At 33.1% G+C, this 17,041-nt stretch overlaps 1 protein-coding gene and 1 pseudogene across 1 annotated transcript; both read right to left on the minus strand.

Moving 5' to 3' along the window:
- Positions 1–749: 749 nt before the first annotated feature.
- Positions 750–15,015, minus strand: LOC120197645 (annotated as a pseudogene).
- Positions 15,016–15,086: 71 nt separating this feature from the next.
- Positions 15,087–16,206, minus strand: LOC120197426 (profilin-4-like). The gene is made up of 3 exons (XM_039198960.1): positions 16,065–16,206; positions 15,887–16,003; positions 15,087–15,332 (listed from the first exon to the last, which is right to left on the minus strand). Exons 1-3 carry the CDS (start codon positions 16,194–16,196, stop codon positions 15,198–15,200), a joined length of 384 nt encoding a protein of 127 aa, XP_039054891.1. The 5' UTR covers positions 16,197–16,206; the 3' UTR covers positions 15,087–15,197.
- Between the last annotated feature and the right edge of the window lie 835 nt (positions 16,207–17,041).

The raw sequence follows: 17,041 nt of genomic DNA on the forward strand, positions 1-17,041 counted from the left end.
TTAACCCGAAGGGCATAACTAAAAACTCATAATGCCCATATAGAGTATGGAAATCAATCTTTGGGACATCAGAATCTTTCTCCTTTAGTTGGTAATAACCAGACCTCAAGTCTATCTTTAAAAAGATAGAAACCCCTCGAAATTGGTTAAATAGATCATCGATCATAGGTAGAGGATATTTGTTTTTAACCATGAGCTTGTTTAGCTTCCTTTAATCAATACAAAGTCTCAATGTCTCATCTTTCTTCTTAACAAAGAGAACTGAGGTTCCCCACAGTGAAACACTAGGTCGAATAAATCCTCTATCCAACAATTCCTGAAATAGGTCTTTCAATTCCTTAAGCTCCTTTGGGGCCATACAATAAGGTACCATCGAAACTGGGGTGGAACAGGAATAGACTTCAATCCCAAACTCAACTTCTCTATCCGACGACAATCCCGCCAACTCCTCCGAAAAAACATTAGGAAAATCCTTAACAGTCCGGATACCTTCAATGTCAGAACAAGAACTCCTAGTGTCCATAATATAAGCAAGAAACACCTCGGAACCCTTCCTGATCATCCTCTCAGCTACCAATTCCAACACAACATTCGTCAAGAATACCTGACACCACAGTCCTGACACTCGTACCACCTCTCTGAAAAGACTCACCCCTGCCTCTCTTTCTGGGGCATGCAGAAGAATCAATGGAACCAGAAAGCCTCATGAACCAGTCTCGGTCTAGATCTCTCATGTGCTCTATACCCACTCACTCTATCTCCTCGACGATCTCGGCTATCTCAACCAAGGCATCAAAGTTCCTTTCTTGGTAGGTAGCAACTCGACTCTTGATCTCATACCTGAGTCCATTCTCGAATCTCAAGCACCGATCCAACTTAGTGTCAACAAGTCCAATAGCATAGTGGTTAAATCTGATGAACTCAATCTTATAGTCTATAACAGACATATCACCCTGCTCCAGATTCTGAAACTCTTGGCGTTGCTCCTACATATATCTTTTTTCGATGTAGCAACTCTGAAAACATGCCTTGAAAAGATCCCACGTCAACTAATTCCCTGAAATGCTACCGAAAATCGATTGCCACCATCTGAAACTCTCATTCTTTAGCATAGTTAAGGCCCTAATTTCTACTCGGGCCTTAGATCTATCTCACCCATAATCCTCTATGTATCCTCTAACCAATACTCAACGTCAGTCGGAGGTCCACCAGTAATGCCCTCGAACAAAACTACTCCAGCAGCTACCAAAGAATTCAAAATCTCAACAGTAGACATATTACCAGAGACTCTAGCAGCTCTCCGGAACATACGAAAGACAATCATATTAATGACATCCCCATCCATATCAGTGTCCTTGTCCTCAGTGACGGGAGGGTCTTTCGCAGGAGTAACTGAATCATCTATAGAAATAGACGAAACAGAAGGTCGAGTCGATCACCCTCGACCACAACCACAGCTTGGCCTACGACCTATAGTCGCACTCATCAAATAAATCTATAAGGCTCTACAAAAATATATTGAACCTAAGTCAGACTAGCATCAGGGATTTCAAATATATTTAAACTCATAAAATAAGGTGACACTGTTTTTGAAAAATATCTTAAAAATCTGGATTTTTGGACTCATCCATAGTTAGAGTGTTTAAAACTAAAAGCTCTGATACCACCATGTGTAATCCCCTAGACCCGACCTAGACGTTATGCCTAAATCTAGGCGGTCACATATCACATTAAAAAATTCTTTTATATTTAAAACAACGTTAAAATCCATAAACATTATAATATTAAAATTTTTCCATCATAAGGATTCATACGATAAACATATATATACATATATCATAAAACTGTATAAAACATTTACGAAATAAAATATTGGTAATACAGATATATCAAGATGGTAGCAAAACACATGTCGCCAAAGTATAACAAAGGCATATAGAGATATACAGTAGTATAGAAGTAGGAGTAGTCGATCCTCCTGATGCCAAGTCTACTAGCCTAGTATGTTATTATCTGAAAAGGTTAAAATTTACGAAATGAACTAAAAAGCTCAGTGGGCTCCTTTCGGTGTATAAAAACATACATATAAAATACCTTAGTAAAAATCAGTTCATCAAACATGCTATAAAAACACACCCCGTCCGATCACCAAAATATGTAGGTTCCCCATAACCATATACCCACCTGTACACCTAGTAAGGGCTTACGCTGTGCACAAAACAGATGAGTCTGCAGTAAGGTCTTATCCTGTGCACAAAGTAGAGGAGCCTACGGAAAGTGGAAAGGTCTTACAAGTCAAAGACTACGCCTGAGATACTTCCTCTAATAAAACACCCAATGACAGAAATAACATGTATATAGTCAAATGAAAACATTAGTTTAATCCATTAAAACATGAAAATATTCCATTTTCAAAAATCAGATACAAAAATACGGTAATCCAGAGATCATATCATAAATATACAGTAAATCAGATATCAGATAAATCGTGTTCAGAAAATCAAGTATTGTGTCTTCAAAATATTAAGTATTATCAGAAATATAAAACAGTTCAGACAGATAGTTGAAAACAGTAATGTAACACCAACAGGAAACACACCTGTACCGGTCTGAGTAATCTGATAGGAAAGCCTACTACTGCGTTTGCTGATCACGATCAGTGGCAGTGCTAGATCCTACGACTATTAAAATCCATATTGGAATCCTAATATGAATAGTATTAACCTTTATTTAAATAATTTACTGAAAACTACGGGTAACTCTCGTAGAACGTGGATCTAGCAAATCTGACGGACGGGAAACACCGGATCTAATTGACCCTAGGTCGGGTGAAGCACGAGTATCTTCACAAAAATATATTCTAGAATTAATTCCATAATCAAATCTAAAAAAATTAAAAAAAATGCTAAAAACACTAAGCATTTTCAGATTAACGAGCTAGATTCGAGGATTTCATATCAGAATTTGGCAAAATGGACTTCGGAATCGGACTCAGGACATCGAAAAACATAAAATATGACTTTTCAAAAAATTTGACTTTTTGGGTCAAAGTCAATGGTTCATGTTGGACAGGATTAGATCCGGTCAGGCAGGCGGGTCGGGTTCGTGCAGGATATAGAAACCACCAGTCGGTGGGACTTCGCCACGCGCAAGTAGTAGTGCGTGCAACGTCGTACAGGGTCATAATTGTTTTTAATTCCTATGACTATTTTAAGGGGTTTTGAGACACTTACCAAGCTCAGTTCACAACGGTGAACGAATGAGAGCTCAAAATGTCAGAAACTTTATCTTCCTCACCTCCTCACATGCCGGAGACAACAGAGACAAGAAGGACAGGGGTGGACTCGGGACGAAGCAAGGAGCACGATGGTGCGGGAGGTGTCAAAAACAAAGCAAGAATCGACGACGAAATGACGATAAAAAATTTCTTTCTAAAAGAGGAAAATATTGAAGAGATAAAATAAAAAAATTGAATTTTTTTTATATTTGGGGGTTATATAAACCCTAAAAATGATAAAATCACACTATAGGTCCTCCAGCTTTAATTACTTTCTGAATTTGGATCCGAATTTAATCAAAATTTCACTTTAGTTCTCGAATTAAATCAAAATTAAATTGAGTCATTGAAATTTTTTTAAGAGAATTTTAGGCTTTATTTTGGGGTGTGACATTTCCATATTTGTGATTGATCTTCAACTTTTACCAACTTCCCAAAATGACCCAATTTCACATTCTAACATCAAATTCAACACTCTAACATTAATTTCCAGCTATTACATCAACTATTAAATAATTACACATTGATCCCATAATTTCCCATAATTATCGAATAGGTCCCCAACTTCACAAATTACAAATAGGTCCAAACATCGTTCTAAAACTTGTAGAACCTTCCAAATATCATTTCTAAGCTTAGAGAATTTTTTTCCATATTTTCGCTATTTAGGGTTAGGGATTCTTAGGTTTTCAACTTGTTTCAAGCATGAATTCAACCTCTAAACAACATTTCAAGGCTTCTATAATCAAACCCATAACATAATTTAACCAAATCACAAACTTCCCAAAACCTAGGGTTTATGCAGAATGCAATAGATTAAATTCTAGGTGGTTTTAAACATCAAACAAGCTTGGAAATGATTCTGCAACATCAGTAACCTCAAAATCCATCATCAATTCATAAAACCCTAGCATCTTCATCCTCCATATTTGGGAACAAAGCATTCAAGCAATATTAGTGTAATACCCCAAATTTTGGTTAATGACCAAAATATAATTTTTGAAAGTTTAGTGGTAAAGTATAAAATTGGAAATATTTAGGGACCAAAGTGGTAATTTTCCCAAAAATATTTTTTATTCTAGAAATGAATAGTTTTCCCCAAGAATGACGTTTTGGTGGGAATCATATTTTTGATATGGAATTTGTGTTAAAAGCTAGAAAGTAATAAAGTCTTGTAAAAATTTGATAAATCGAATGGAATAGAAATCTTGAGAAATTTTGAAGGATATTAAATTAAGCTTAGAAATATTATTTCGACATTTAAAAATGGTGGGAAATAATATGGATCATTGGATTTGAGAATTTATTTCCATGTTCAATTTGGACCGTTGGATAAAAATGGCAAGATTGAAGTTTTTGGAAAAATGCATGGGTAAAGTTGTAAAGGGTAAATTATTTTTTCAACTTTGACTTTTGGAAGATGATAAGTAACATGTGTCTTGGTATGGATGTAATTATCAAGTTTCATTAAGGGTGAAATTGTCATTTCCTAATTAAATGAATTTTAAATTCATAATGAAATCTTGTTCATCTTGTTTCATTAGGGGTTTGATTGTAGAAGCTTTGAAATGTTGTTTAGAGATTGAATTCATGCTTGAATCAAAGTAGAAATCATGAAATTGGAAACCTTAGATTTTTTTCCTAAAGAAGAAAAATAGGAAAAAACATGGAAAAGTTTCTCTAAGCTTAGAAATGATATTTAGAAGGTTTTACAAGCCTTAGAATATTATTTGGACCAATTTGTAAATTTAAATAAGTTGAGGGACCTATACGCCAATTATGGAAAGTTAGGCGGTTCATGTGAAAAAGTTCAATACATGATGTACTAATGCTGGAAATTAATGTTAGAATGTTGAATTTCATGTAAGAATGTGAAATTGTATCATTTTGGAAAGTTAGTAAAGTTTGAGGTACAAATTGAAAATAGTGACTTAAGCGAAAATGGTGTAATTGTTGAGGTTTTATGCTTGAATTTTTAAGTATATCATTTGAAGCTTGATTTAAAGTTAAATGGAAAGGGACCTTTTTGAGTGAAATGGAAAGGTTCAGATGAATTCTAAAAGAATTCATAATTTGTGGTTAAAATATAAAGTTGAAAATGTTATGTGAAGTTTTGATGAAATTGGATAAAAAAGGGACTTGAATGGTCAACTTGAAGTGTTAATGTCAACATTTATGTTGTGATGTGGAATTTATATCGAATGAGCACCAAAATGTTTTTTAGAAATTTATTTTCTATTGTGTGCATATGTTAGTGAGATTCTAACATGTAGTTTGAAATGTATATGTCCTATAATGATATTCATTAGATTATGATTGAAATCAAAATCAAGCAATATTAAAGCTAAGGAGAAGCATAAGGATGAAATTTGAATTTCTAAGGGAGGCTTGCAGGCTAAGGACACCAGGTGAGTGCATATTTAATTCGTATTTATGTTATCGAGCAAACATTGGCTTGTAACGAGCCAGTGGCAAAGTTACTATGGTAAGAAGTCACTCCTACTGTTGCGTGACTTTGTTATTCATGCATATATGTTCATGCGGCGAGCTAATAGAATTAGTGAATAAGCTAAAGATGCTAATTAGTGAAATTTACCTAGAAATTATGCGTTGAATAGTAAGTTTAGAAATTCACCATAAATTATACAGAAATGATTAGAGGGTGATTTTATACCGTTGGATTTGTATATCAGTCTAGTTTTGTTTAAAACCAATGGATACTGATTTTGAGGAGTATACAAAAAGATATGAATTTTTAATCGAGGATAGGTCAAAAAAATAGGGCAACAGATTCTGCTCAAAACAAATTCTGTAAGTCATCTTTGAAAATTCACTATAAATTGTACAAATTGAACTAGAAGAAATGACTTATATGGTTAGACTTTTTTTTTTTGAGTCTAGTTTTTTTTTTGTATAAATGGAATAAATTTTAAGTGTGTATATTAATACAGAATAATAATTCTTAGAGGGTATCACAAATTGCTAGCATATGAAGTTTGTCATAAATGATGCTCTTTATGCTACTCTTATGTTATATGTTATCTTAAATGTTTGAAATGATCCAATTCTATTATCTTTTCATGAATGATAATTATCATATGATGAAAATTAATGTTCATATACCATAAAAGGAAAGTGATAGGTGATAAAGGAATGTGATAAGTGATGTTTCCGTAAAAAGGAAGTGATAAGTGATGTTTCCATAAAAGGAAAGTGATAAGTAATGTTTCCATAAAAGGAAAGTGATAAGTAATGTTTCCATGATATAATTATGTTATGTGAAAATGGAATACTTAGGGTTTGAACTGACCAATGCATTTTTATATTTTATTTTGATATGTTAGTATTTACAGATACTCCTGATGAGTGATGTCTTTGGTACAATTTGCATGTCACGAGGTGGAGTGTTTATCGCTCGATCTTGTTTAGTACCTTTGTGTACTCCAATATTATTACCTTTGTTGCACTCTTGTATTAGTTAATTCGTTGACTCCTGAATTAGTGTTTTTATGCACTCCTGTATTAGTGCATTCGTGCACTCCGGAATTAGTGTATTCGTGCACTCCGGAATTAGTGCTTTTATGCACTCTTGTCTTTGTACATTTATGCGCTCCCGTAATAGTGCATTTGTGCACTCATGTATTAATACCTTTGAGTACTCATGTATTAGTACATTTATGTACTCCTCGCATTATATGTGCAATTATGGTGTTTATGATGTTTTGACATGTGAACAACCATCCCAAATATTGTGCACTGCATATTGTGCACACTCATCTGAGTCATGTATCGTTCATTCTCATTTGATATACATGGGGATATGATTGGAATATGTGAAAAGTCCATGTTATAGGACTTGCCATGAGTAAGTACATATATGAACTGAACAAATATGACAATTACAGATTATGTGTTTTCAATGAAAGCATATGATGTACTGAATACTTGGTTTCGCATAATATGCCTCTTAAATGAAATGTCGATGTTATACATTATGATGATAGAAATGACTTAATAAGTATCCTTTAATAAGTATGCTTTTCACGTTCATATATATATATATATATATTGGTTATTATAATATTTCATATGGTGATATGCCTTATTTTGTTTTATATGGTTATGAAATTGTCTCATTAAGTGTATACTTAGCGTGTGATGATTTTCACATGTAGATATAAATAAAGCAAATGGATTAAGGAGCTGAGCTTGGCATCGATTGCCAAAGAATACTTATTGGTATCAATAATGACATCCTACTGTTGTTTTAATTTCTAGTTGCATTTATACGTGTAGAAAGAGTCTGTAATATTTTTAAATATTACTTTTCGATTTTACGTGATTAAATTATTTATGTTAAATGGCATGATTTCTAAAGAAACAAAATTTTACCAGTTTTCGAATGTAGATTGTTCTTAAATGTTTTGTGACATCTCTGACTAGTATTCAGGGAAGGATACGGGAAAGCGATGTTACAATTAGCATGCATAATTGATACCAAATGATACAGCATTTCAAATAGAACAATAAAACAATTTTCTATTTCACGCTTTAATCCAAAAACCTAAGGAAATTGCTTAAAAATGGAAAACAAAATTTCTCTTACTTAGGGTTTATGGTTCATGCCTATGGTGGATGAATATGAACTTGGTCTCATGAAATTTCTAATTAATTTGATGTTAATTTGTCATTTATTAAGCTTAAATGAATTTAAAATTAATTTAATGGGAAATGATAATTTTACCATTAATGAAACTTGATAATTGCATGCATACCAAACCACATGTTACTTATCATCTTCCCAAAGTCAAAGATGAACAAATTATTATAACCTTTACAACTTTGCCCATGCACTTTTCCAAAATATTCAATCTTGCCATTTTCATCCAACAATCCTAAATGAACATAGAAACAAATTCTCAACTCCAATGATCTATATTATTTTCCAAGATTTTAAAATGTGGAAATAATATTTCTAAGATTAATTTATCATCTTTCAAATTTTCTCAAATTTTCTATTCAATCTAATTTACCGAAATTTTACCGGATTTTAACATTTTATAGCTTTTAACATAAATTCCAGATTTAAAATATAACTCCCACGAAAACGCCATTCTTGGGGTGAATTATTAATTTAGCAGATAAAATTACCACTTTGATCCTGAGACGATGTACACTAAAATTTTGGCACGCCAATTATATGGAAGAGTAAATATGGGTCTGTTTAAAAGAACAAAATTCATGTTTACGTTCTGAAAGAGTACCATTATCTTCTCCCCCACTCACACGCTTCTCGGATTCATTCTCAATAAATACTCCAAATCCAAGAAATCATCAACCACGTCGATGCTTTGCCCAAAAGTTACTTGATAGTTGCTTCTCTTATGGCCATCATATCCAATCAAAACAACTGCGTCCAATGGATCACGCAAATCCTCCAGAACTGCCCCTCTGCAACTTAGACTCTCCACCTTGTCTTCGATTATCGCCAGAATCTAGATCTTAATTGCCAACCACGATAACGTCCAACATGTTCTCAAGACCCACTTCAACAACTATACCAAAGGCTATTTCTTCATTAACATTTTCTTTGGTTTTCTCGACAACGATATCGTCAACGTTAATAGGGAGTTTGATTCTGATGCTCTTAGACGCATAAGTATAACCAAAAAAAAAAAAAATAGAAAACTAACATTCAATCGTCGATGCCCAACTTGATAACGCTCATGTGCTACTCTCACTGGAACAGAAGTTGGAACTCCTGTCACCTGCAAATTTCCTCTAAGAGTTGTCTTTTTGTTTCACATACAGAAACATATAACAATACTCAAGTAGTCGCCAAAACGCAAAGGAAAAAAAGAGAGACTAGTTTCTTAGGGTATTCGTACCAGAAGCTCAACTTTTTTTGGACTATAGCTATTCGATATGTCTGCGAATTTATAAGAGCCAAGCTTCAAGACTGTTTGATTTAGACGCTCTCCCTCACTGCTCCCGGGAAGACCGTGCTCCGCTTGTAGGATGTTCTTCAGTGATCCGCGTTTGACAACGTTTGCAAGATCATTTTCGGCTATAATCCAACCTGCTTTTTAACTTCTTTGTCGTAAACCCAGTTTGCATATGCGTTTGAAGATGCTACTCATATAAGTAGCCAAAGGTTTCGGACTCTGTTATATATATATATAATATGGAGAGTGAAGTGTGTTTTCAATGTTGCCTTTAAGTTGAAGAGTTGACCCGTCAACGGGCTAGTTAAGCGACTAACAGTCCAACTCAGCTTTTCGTCACTTGTGTCAACTGCGGTTATCGTTGAGTGACCAATTTATTACAAATCGATAACATTAGTGACCGATTTATTACTTTTGAAACTTAAGTAGGGAAAACGAAAACTTACCTAAACATTAGTGATCATTTGTGTAGTTTACCCGTTTTTAGGATTAAGGTACTACAATAATATTTTAAAAATTATTAAGAGTTAATTATTAAAAATTTAATTGAATGTAAAAACTAATAAATTTAATTAATTTTTTCCAAAATTTGAGGGTTTCATACCCTCTGAAGTCTTTTTCTTACTACTTGTATATTTGTTTAATTTAAAAATTAAAATTTATATGATAATATCGTTAGTTTGAATATATGTTATCGATTAAATTTTAATTTATAATTATTAAAAAATTAACTGATAAATAAAATTTTAAATATTAAAGGTTTAAGGGATATTTTTGTTTTTGTAATAATCTTCAATTATTAATGTTGTGCTTTACTTTTAATTATATCAATTTAATTTATGAAATACTCAAATTATATCAATGTTATTTTTTATCAATAAAAATGTATATTAATCATTATAATATTGATATAATGATAAGATACTAGTGCAGCGACGAAGGAATGGCATCCTTGGTGGTCATTATTGATCTATGATAGCAATGATGATTGTTGAAAGTTGAGTGATGAATTACAATGATGAAGACTATAATGATGAAAATTTTAAAAAGAGATTGAATTGATGTAATATTTAAATCACTACTAGAAAAACCTCCTTTAATGACGCTCATTGCACGTTATCTATGGGTGCAGATGACAGAAATGCGCGTAATTGAAACCACCGACATAAATCTCAGATGACACGCAATTATGTGTCATAAATCTATGACGAGCATTTATGACACGCATTTATAACACACATTTATGACGCGCATTGAGCGTCATTGAAGCTCCCATCATAAATAAAGATGACACACATTTGATTGTCATAAATTAATGAAACGCATGTATGACTTACATTGTGTGTCATTGAAGCCCTCGTCATACATGAGATGACACACATTTGTGGGAATTTATCAGTATATGCACTCAGTTGCTTTCCCATAATTATCAGTATAAATAAAAGAAATTAAGCACCTTTTATTTAAACATAATCAATATAACATAAGAAACATGATAATTGTGGGGATTTACAATGTAAAAGGGGCAATGCATCCAACTGGTAGTTGCAAATCAAAGAAAGCCATATGGCTTCAAATTAGATCGTCATTGTTCTTAGACTCTTGGAACATAGAAACATGGTCCAATATTTTACAATAAGAATATGATGGCTAAATAGAACAGGACATGGTATCATTTAGCTTGAAGGATTTTGTTACTACATCAATTCTCATGTTTCTGGGAGTGAAGAAACCTAGAATCCTTCTTATCGTCTCCTCATCACATAACTCATAGATAGTCTCCAAAGATAACATGTTCTGGTGGATAAACAAGCAAAATTTATGCAACAAAGAAACAAAAGTAATAGTAATAGAATGCAGCAACAAATACCAGAAATTAGAAATAAATATAGCTTCCTAGTTATATTTATCAAAAACAACATTAAATATCCATTCTTGAGGGGAAAGTTGACGCAATAATTTAAGATATTGATAAATATAATCAATGATGTCAAATATCTGCAAGGAAAAAGTGAAACACCATTAACAATTGTGGCTAAAAAACACAAAATTCGTGAAGCAACCTTAAAAAATATAAGCACATACAATATAGAAACAAAAATACAAAAACAATCACAGTAGCAGTAATTGACTAGGTACATTTTATTATAAAATTGAGCTGCCAATTACAGAAACACAATGAGAAGATAAAGAAAACCAATATCCTCCTAGAAATTTGAGATGATTTTTTCATGTTCATTTGAATGGAACTATATTTAATACCACATAAAATGAAAAACACTAAAGAAGTTTTAGCCACTCTTATTTGCTTAGAAGATGAAACAACATATGCTACCTTTTCCAAACCACAATCTGTAAGATGAATGGACATGCTAAATATATAAGCTACAGAAGATCACTTCATTCCATCATCTGAAACACCGACATATAGAGAGGTTATTCATCCCTTAGCTTTAAGAAAATAATGCAGGTTTCCTTTGCCCTCTAGAAAAAGATGAGAGAAGAAGATATTACATTTGTGCTTTAGTACACATGACAAAACATATACAATATCATGGTTTAAGCAGCAAAAAAATTTCTCAATGAATAAACCAGAAACTAAGATATAAGCATTGTTTATCTCTTATATGGTTTTAAACAAGAAGGGAATAGTAGCAATCATATTAATTTCAGGGTATTAAAATCTGATATAAGCATAATAGTAGTACTAGTAGTAGTTAAGCATATTGAATAAACTTGAGAGGTTAAGCATTGGAAATTGAAGCAAATGAAAAACACTATCTACATTTCACATACTAATCAAGAATCACTTATCATTTATAAGGCATCAAAGCTGTGGACCGTTCACATTTTCTTCATATATGCATATGCATCCTTTTTTTGTTATTATTACTTCCGTGAGCAACCTCCTACTTAATTATTAGGATAATGCATAATTATATACCATCACCAAGAAGATGAGCCAAATAATCTTTTGGTTTCTTCATATACTCTTGCAAAAGACAAGGTAGTGCCTAGCTTAACTCAAGGATATGGACATCCTTCACTGCCTCCAACCTATAAAGTTTTCCAGCTTTCTAGATAAGACTTTCCACCTTAAACTCTGGCTTCCCTTGAGAACCTTGTTTGACACCCGAAAACAATTCAACAACCCATTGCTGAAGTACATCCAAAGGCTCTACACCATCAACAAGTATTATCACGAGTACACTATTTTAGTAATGTAGACAAATATTTTAGACATTAATGACACCATAAATTTCTTCCAATAGCCACATGTATAATAATTATTGAAATTCCTTCAAAAATTACAATTAATGCTTATATATGATATGTTTAAGCGTTTTATGGACATTTTATAAAGTTCATAATCAGCGATCTAAATTTGAATAAGACCAAATGGGTAAGAAAAATAAAAAAATTCATGGAAATGGGGAAAAAAAAGGCAGTGAAAATAAATGTGATCATTGTTCAAAGCACTTTTTCCAGCAGAGACTAGCAATAGAGAGAGGCTAAACGATGGCCACAAATCTAGAGAACCATAAAAGAGTAACTTACCACCACCAATTACTACTAACTTCATCAGTCCACCATGGTAATAATCTTTATACAGTTCTAGTATTTGTTTGATAAGATCAAACCCTCTCTCGACAGCATCAACCAGGCTCTTCTTGTTTCCTGCCATTTAAGAAAACTGAAATTCCCATTTTCATACCAGTAGACATAAACAAATCATTCAAAAAGTGAACAACAATGACAAGGATCTCACCCCAAAAGAATCTATTAAAAGGGTTATTGTGTTCATATGTATGGCACTGGAGTTGCTAAGGCGACAAATATCATTATGCAAAACCTGGTTAAATTCTACAATTCCATTTTGGTAGAAATTAGAGTTCCACTCAGAAATCATGAATCAGTACGGGTAACAACAAGTGTAAACTAGAAAGAGAACAAATTTCCTATATTTAGAAGAAGAAAAAACAGAGAAGGGGGATGCATGAAAACATATAATAGACAGAGATCCATGGGGCAAACCAGAATCCACGGCAAGCACCTCTCGATCCATTGCTTTAAATTTTACAAGGGGTGAAATAAAAAATTGAGAGATTCTGATAAAGACAAAAGACCAACATAAGGATCAAATTCAGACGATTTGGGGAACCAATATATAAAACAAAGATCAAATTATTACTCCATTAAAAATTTCTATAACAAAGCTCGAATCGAGAAATAGAAAGGAAGTGGAAAAAGTAATTCAACAACTAAAGCTCCTCCCTTTTATAGTTTGATCATTTACCTTCTCAAAGTACCCTTGAGAAATTCTTTTTCAACTTCAAAATGATAACATGTTTGCTCAACTTCTGAATATGCATTTGATGAGCCTCCGTGTTTGGATAAGTAACTATCATACTAGCAAAGAAGAGTGTCAATGTTGGTAGGACAAATAATTATAACATAATCAAATAATAAACGCACTGTTTAGATGTAGGCCAAGAAATAATGCACTGTTCAAATTAACAATAGAAGAAGCTAGTAAATAAAAATATTTTCTTGTGGATATCAAGAATAGTAGTAGGAAAGAACATGGATGAATAAACCTCGTTTTCATCAGGAAGTTCAGTACTCCCCATGAATAGCATATGTTCTACGATAAAATAAAGAAAATTCACGAATATTAAGCAGAGAAGAAATTAGTGCAGTTGAGCAGAATGAATAGAACTGAAAGTAACGAAACCTAGAAAATGAGTGAGACCCTACGCTTCAGGAGGGTCAGAAAAGCTGCCAAATCCTACGCTCAATGCTGCCGCTGCCTACAACCAAATTCACAATCGATGAATCAATCTAATGTCAGGACTTCAATCAATATAAGAAATGGAGAAGACAAACCTTTTTAGACTGAACGACCTTCTCTTCAATCTGTTTCTCATCGTCAGTGTCCTCTTCTTCTTCGTCATATCCATCCTCATCTCAATTTCCATCATCATCTTCATCTTCATCTTCGCCATCATATTCAGTTCCACCTTCAGTCTTAGCCTTATCTAGCAAATGAGAACCTTCAGGAAGTCTGTCGGGGTAAATCTGGGGATCGTGGACCAGCAAAGCGACGAGGCCATTGTTGAGCTCGATTAACCTGTAGAGTCGGCGGTCGTGAATAGAGAACGAGGAACACTTGTGGAAACCCTTGAATTTTGACTCCCTTCGTCTGCGTTGTGGTGAATGGTGAAACCAGTGGACTGATGCAAAGAGAAAAAGGGAGGAAGCATGCGGCGTGAACTGATTATCGAGGGGGGAAGAAGCGGGAAAGGATGAAAATAATGGGGGAAATTAAAAGACGACTTTTACAGATGACACACAATTAAAAGTGTACTCCGTGTTTTTGCAAATTTTTTAGATTATGACTATTAAATATGACACACATTATTGTAAGTCATAAATCGTTTAGATTTTAAAAAACATGACATTTTTTTTATGACACACATTTTTTGTAAATCATAAATTAGCGTGTGTCATCGTTCGTGTGTCATTTAAGGTATATTTTCTTGTAGTGAATGTTGAAGGTTTATTTTTAGAATTAATATTAAATTATAGCAATGGATTTATTGATTAATTCATATTGTACATTACATAGATTTATTTACAAAGGTGATTCTTCAAACTCGTATTGCAATATTCATGTAGTCTTTGAATTTTAACCATATTTAAGAGACATAACGTTTCATCTTACTAATCTAACCAATAATTAATAATGAGTAATTTTTTTATCATAGTGTTTATAAGTGTTCACCTTCCCATTTCTTTACAATGTTTATGATAAAAATTTTAAGATACAATGGATCTTAACAAAACAATATAGGGGGTATTATTTGTCCAAATAAATACAAAAGTATCAATGTGAGAAATAGAGGGAAAATCCTTAGGAACCCAAAGCATAAAAATGAAAATTAAAAATGCATATAATTTTGAAGACAAGTCGGCTACATGCCCTGCTCGGCGAGATAATCACCCAACCTCTCGACGGCCATGTTGCATTGTCCCGGAGTCACCGGCTCTTCGTATATGCCTAGAACAAGAGGTTGTCCTGTTTTTCTAATAGTGATCCCTCCTGGTCCCTGCCCATATCCAAATACACAATTTTAAATGTGTTAATGGTTTGGACTTAAATGTAACGTTAACAACAATAAGGGGACTAAATGTAATATTAATATCGTTGATGAAAAAAAGTTGATAAGATTTTTGAAGGTTTATCTCCTTCGATTTAGATGGAAGTACGTTGTGAGTGGTGCAATGGCTTAAAGAAGTTAACGAATAGTATCAAGAGAGATACAAAGAGAATTTTTTTCTCTTTCTTCGTCTAATTATATGGTTATATATATATATATATATTGATCGTTAGTGTTGATGTTAAATTTGGGTGACGGTGTCTATAGGTTGATCTGATAAATAAATACGATTATCGAATAATAGATTTAGCTTTGACATATCATGTAAATATGTCAACAATATTATCAAGAGATTGTAACTATTTGAAAAATATAAAACTCTAAAAATTTTAAAAACTTTAATAAGTGAAAATATGACAAAATAATGATTATTTTGAGAGGAGATGTGAAGAAGGTAGAATAAATAACAAACATGAGTTAGTTTATTTTAAAGCATGGATTACCTTTTTGCCACGAATGACAGCACCGGGCTCACCCTGGATCACCATATACTTTGAGCCACCAAGGTGGCCCGGTTCATCCAAATCTTTCATTATGTCCGATACCTCACTAGCCTTCAACTGCAAAAAACAAGTCAATAAAAATTCAGATCAAATAATAGGGTTTCAAAAACAACAATACCTCGGGGAAGTTAGAACTCTTAGCCCAGACGCTGCCATCATGGCCAACGATGGCGGCGGCAGTAAGGTGTTGGCCTTGTTGCCTCTCGATTTCACACATCAAGTGCTGATCTACGTAGTTTTGCCACGACATTCTTTCGTATATGTTACCAAGAAATGTTGGGATTATGGGAGAAATTTCGAGCTTGATAAATAAGGCAAGGGAAAGGTTTTAACAGAAGGTGATTTGGTGATTTTTCTTAGCCGTCTGTTTCGCAACTTTCCATTGCTTCCATTCACGTCCTCCTCCATTTTAGCATGGCCATGCAAAACCCTATGCGTGCATGCTTGTTTTCCCTCTAATTCAGGTTTTGATCCCTCCGGCATAATCAGTGGCGGAGCAACCGCTTGGTCAAGGTGGGCACAAATTTTATTCGATTAATTACTTATTTTACTGATGATGCCTATCCTAAAATTTTCCGTGCTGAAATTTGAGTTTTCTTCGATTAGTTACTTATTATACGTACGATGCCCATTCTGAAATTTTATTTATATCCATCCCATTTAAAAATTTTATGTTGTTAACATATATGTGTCCACTCGAAAAATATTTTTGGATCAACCACTAATCATAATTCCGAAATTTAATATCTAATCCCTATAATTTTTTGGTATCTTTCATGTCCATTTTATTATCTATGCAGTGTAATAATCGTAATATAATAATTTTTTAAATCATTGTCATATCGTAATTGCATCTATAATTTAAAAATATAATTATTATTAGAAAAACAAATTATATCGTAACACTTGTTGTCGTGATATCACAATCACATTCGCAATTTAGTATACGCTGATCAACGAGATACATATTGATCGAGTGCTTATATTATCTTTTAAAAGAAAACAATTATAGGAATAGAGGATCAGAATGTGTTAATTCTTAAATTTTAGTATAGTGGAGGGACTCAAACTATAATTAAACCAGAAAAAATTTAT

This window comes from Hibiscus syriacus, unplaced genomic scaffold (assembly GCF_006381635.1).
Source record: "Hibiscus syriacus cultivar Baekdansim isolate YM2019G1 unplaced genomic scaffold, ASM638163v2 tig00117048_pilon, whole genome shotgun sequence".
In the NCBI taxonomy this organism is placed as follows: domain Eukaryota; kingdom Viridiplantae; phylum Streptophyta; class Magnoliopsida; order Malvales; family Malvaceae; genus Hibiscus; species Hibiscus syriacus.

Coding starts and splice junctions, on each gene's coding strand:
- LOC120197426 (XM_039198960.1), bottom strand. CDS start 16,196: ATGTCGTGGCAAAACTACGTAGATCAGCACTTGATGTGTGAAATCGAG. Junction 16,004..16,064: donor AGAGTTCTAACTTCCCCGAG/GTATTGTTGTTT, acceptor TGTTTTTTGCAG/TTGAAGGCTAGTGAGGTATC. Junction 15,333..15,886: donor CTGTCATTCGTGGCAAAAAG/GTAATCCATGCT, acceptor GGATATGGGCAG/GGACCAGGAGGGATCACTAT.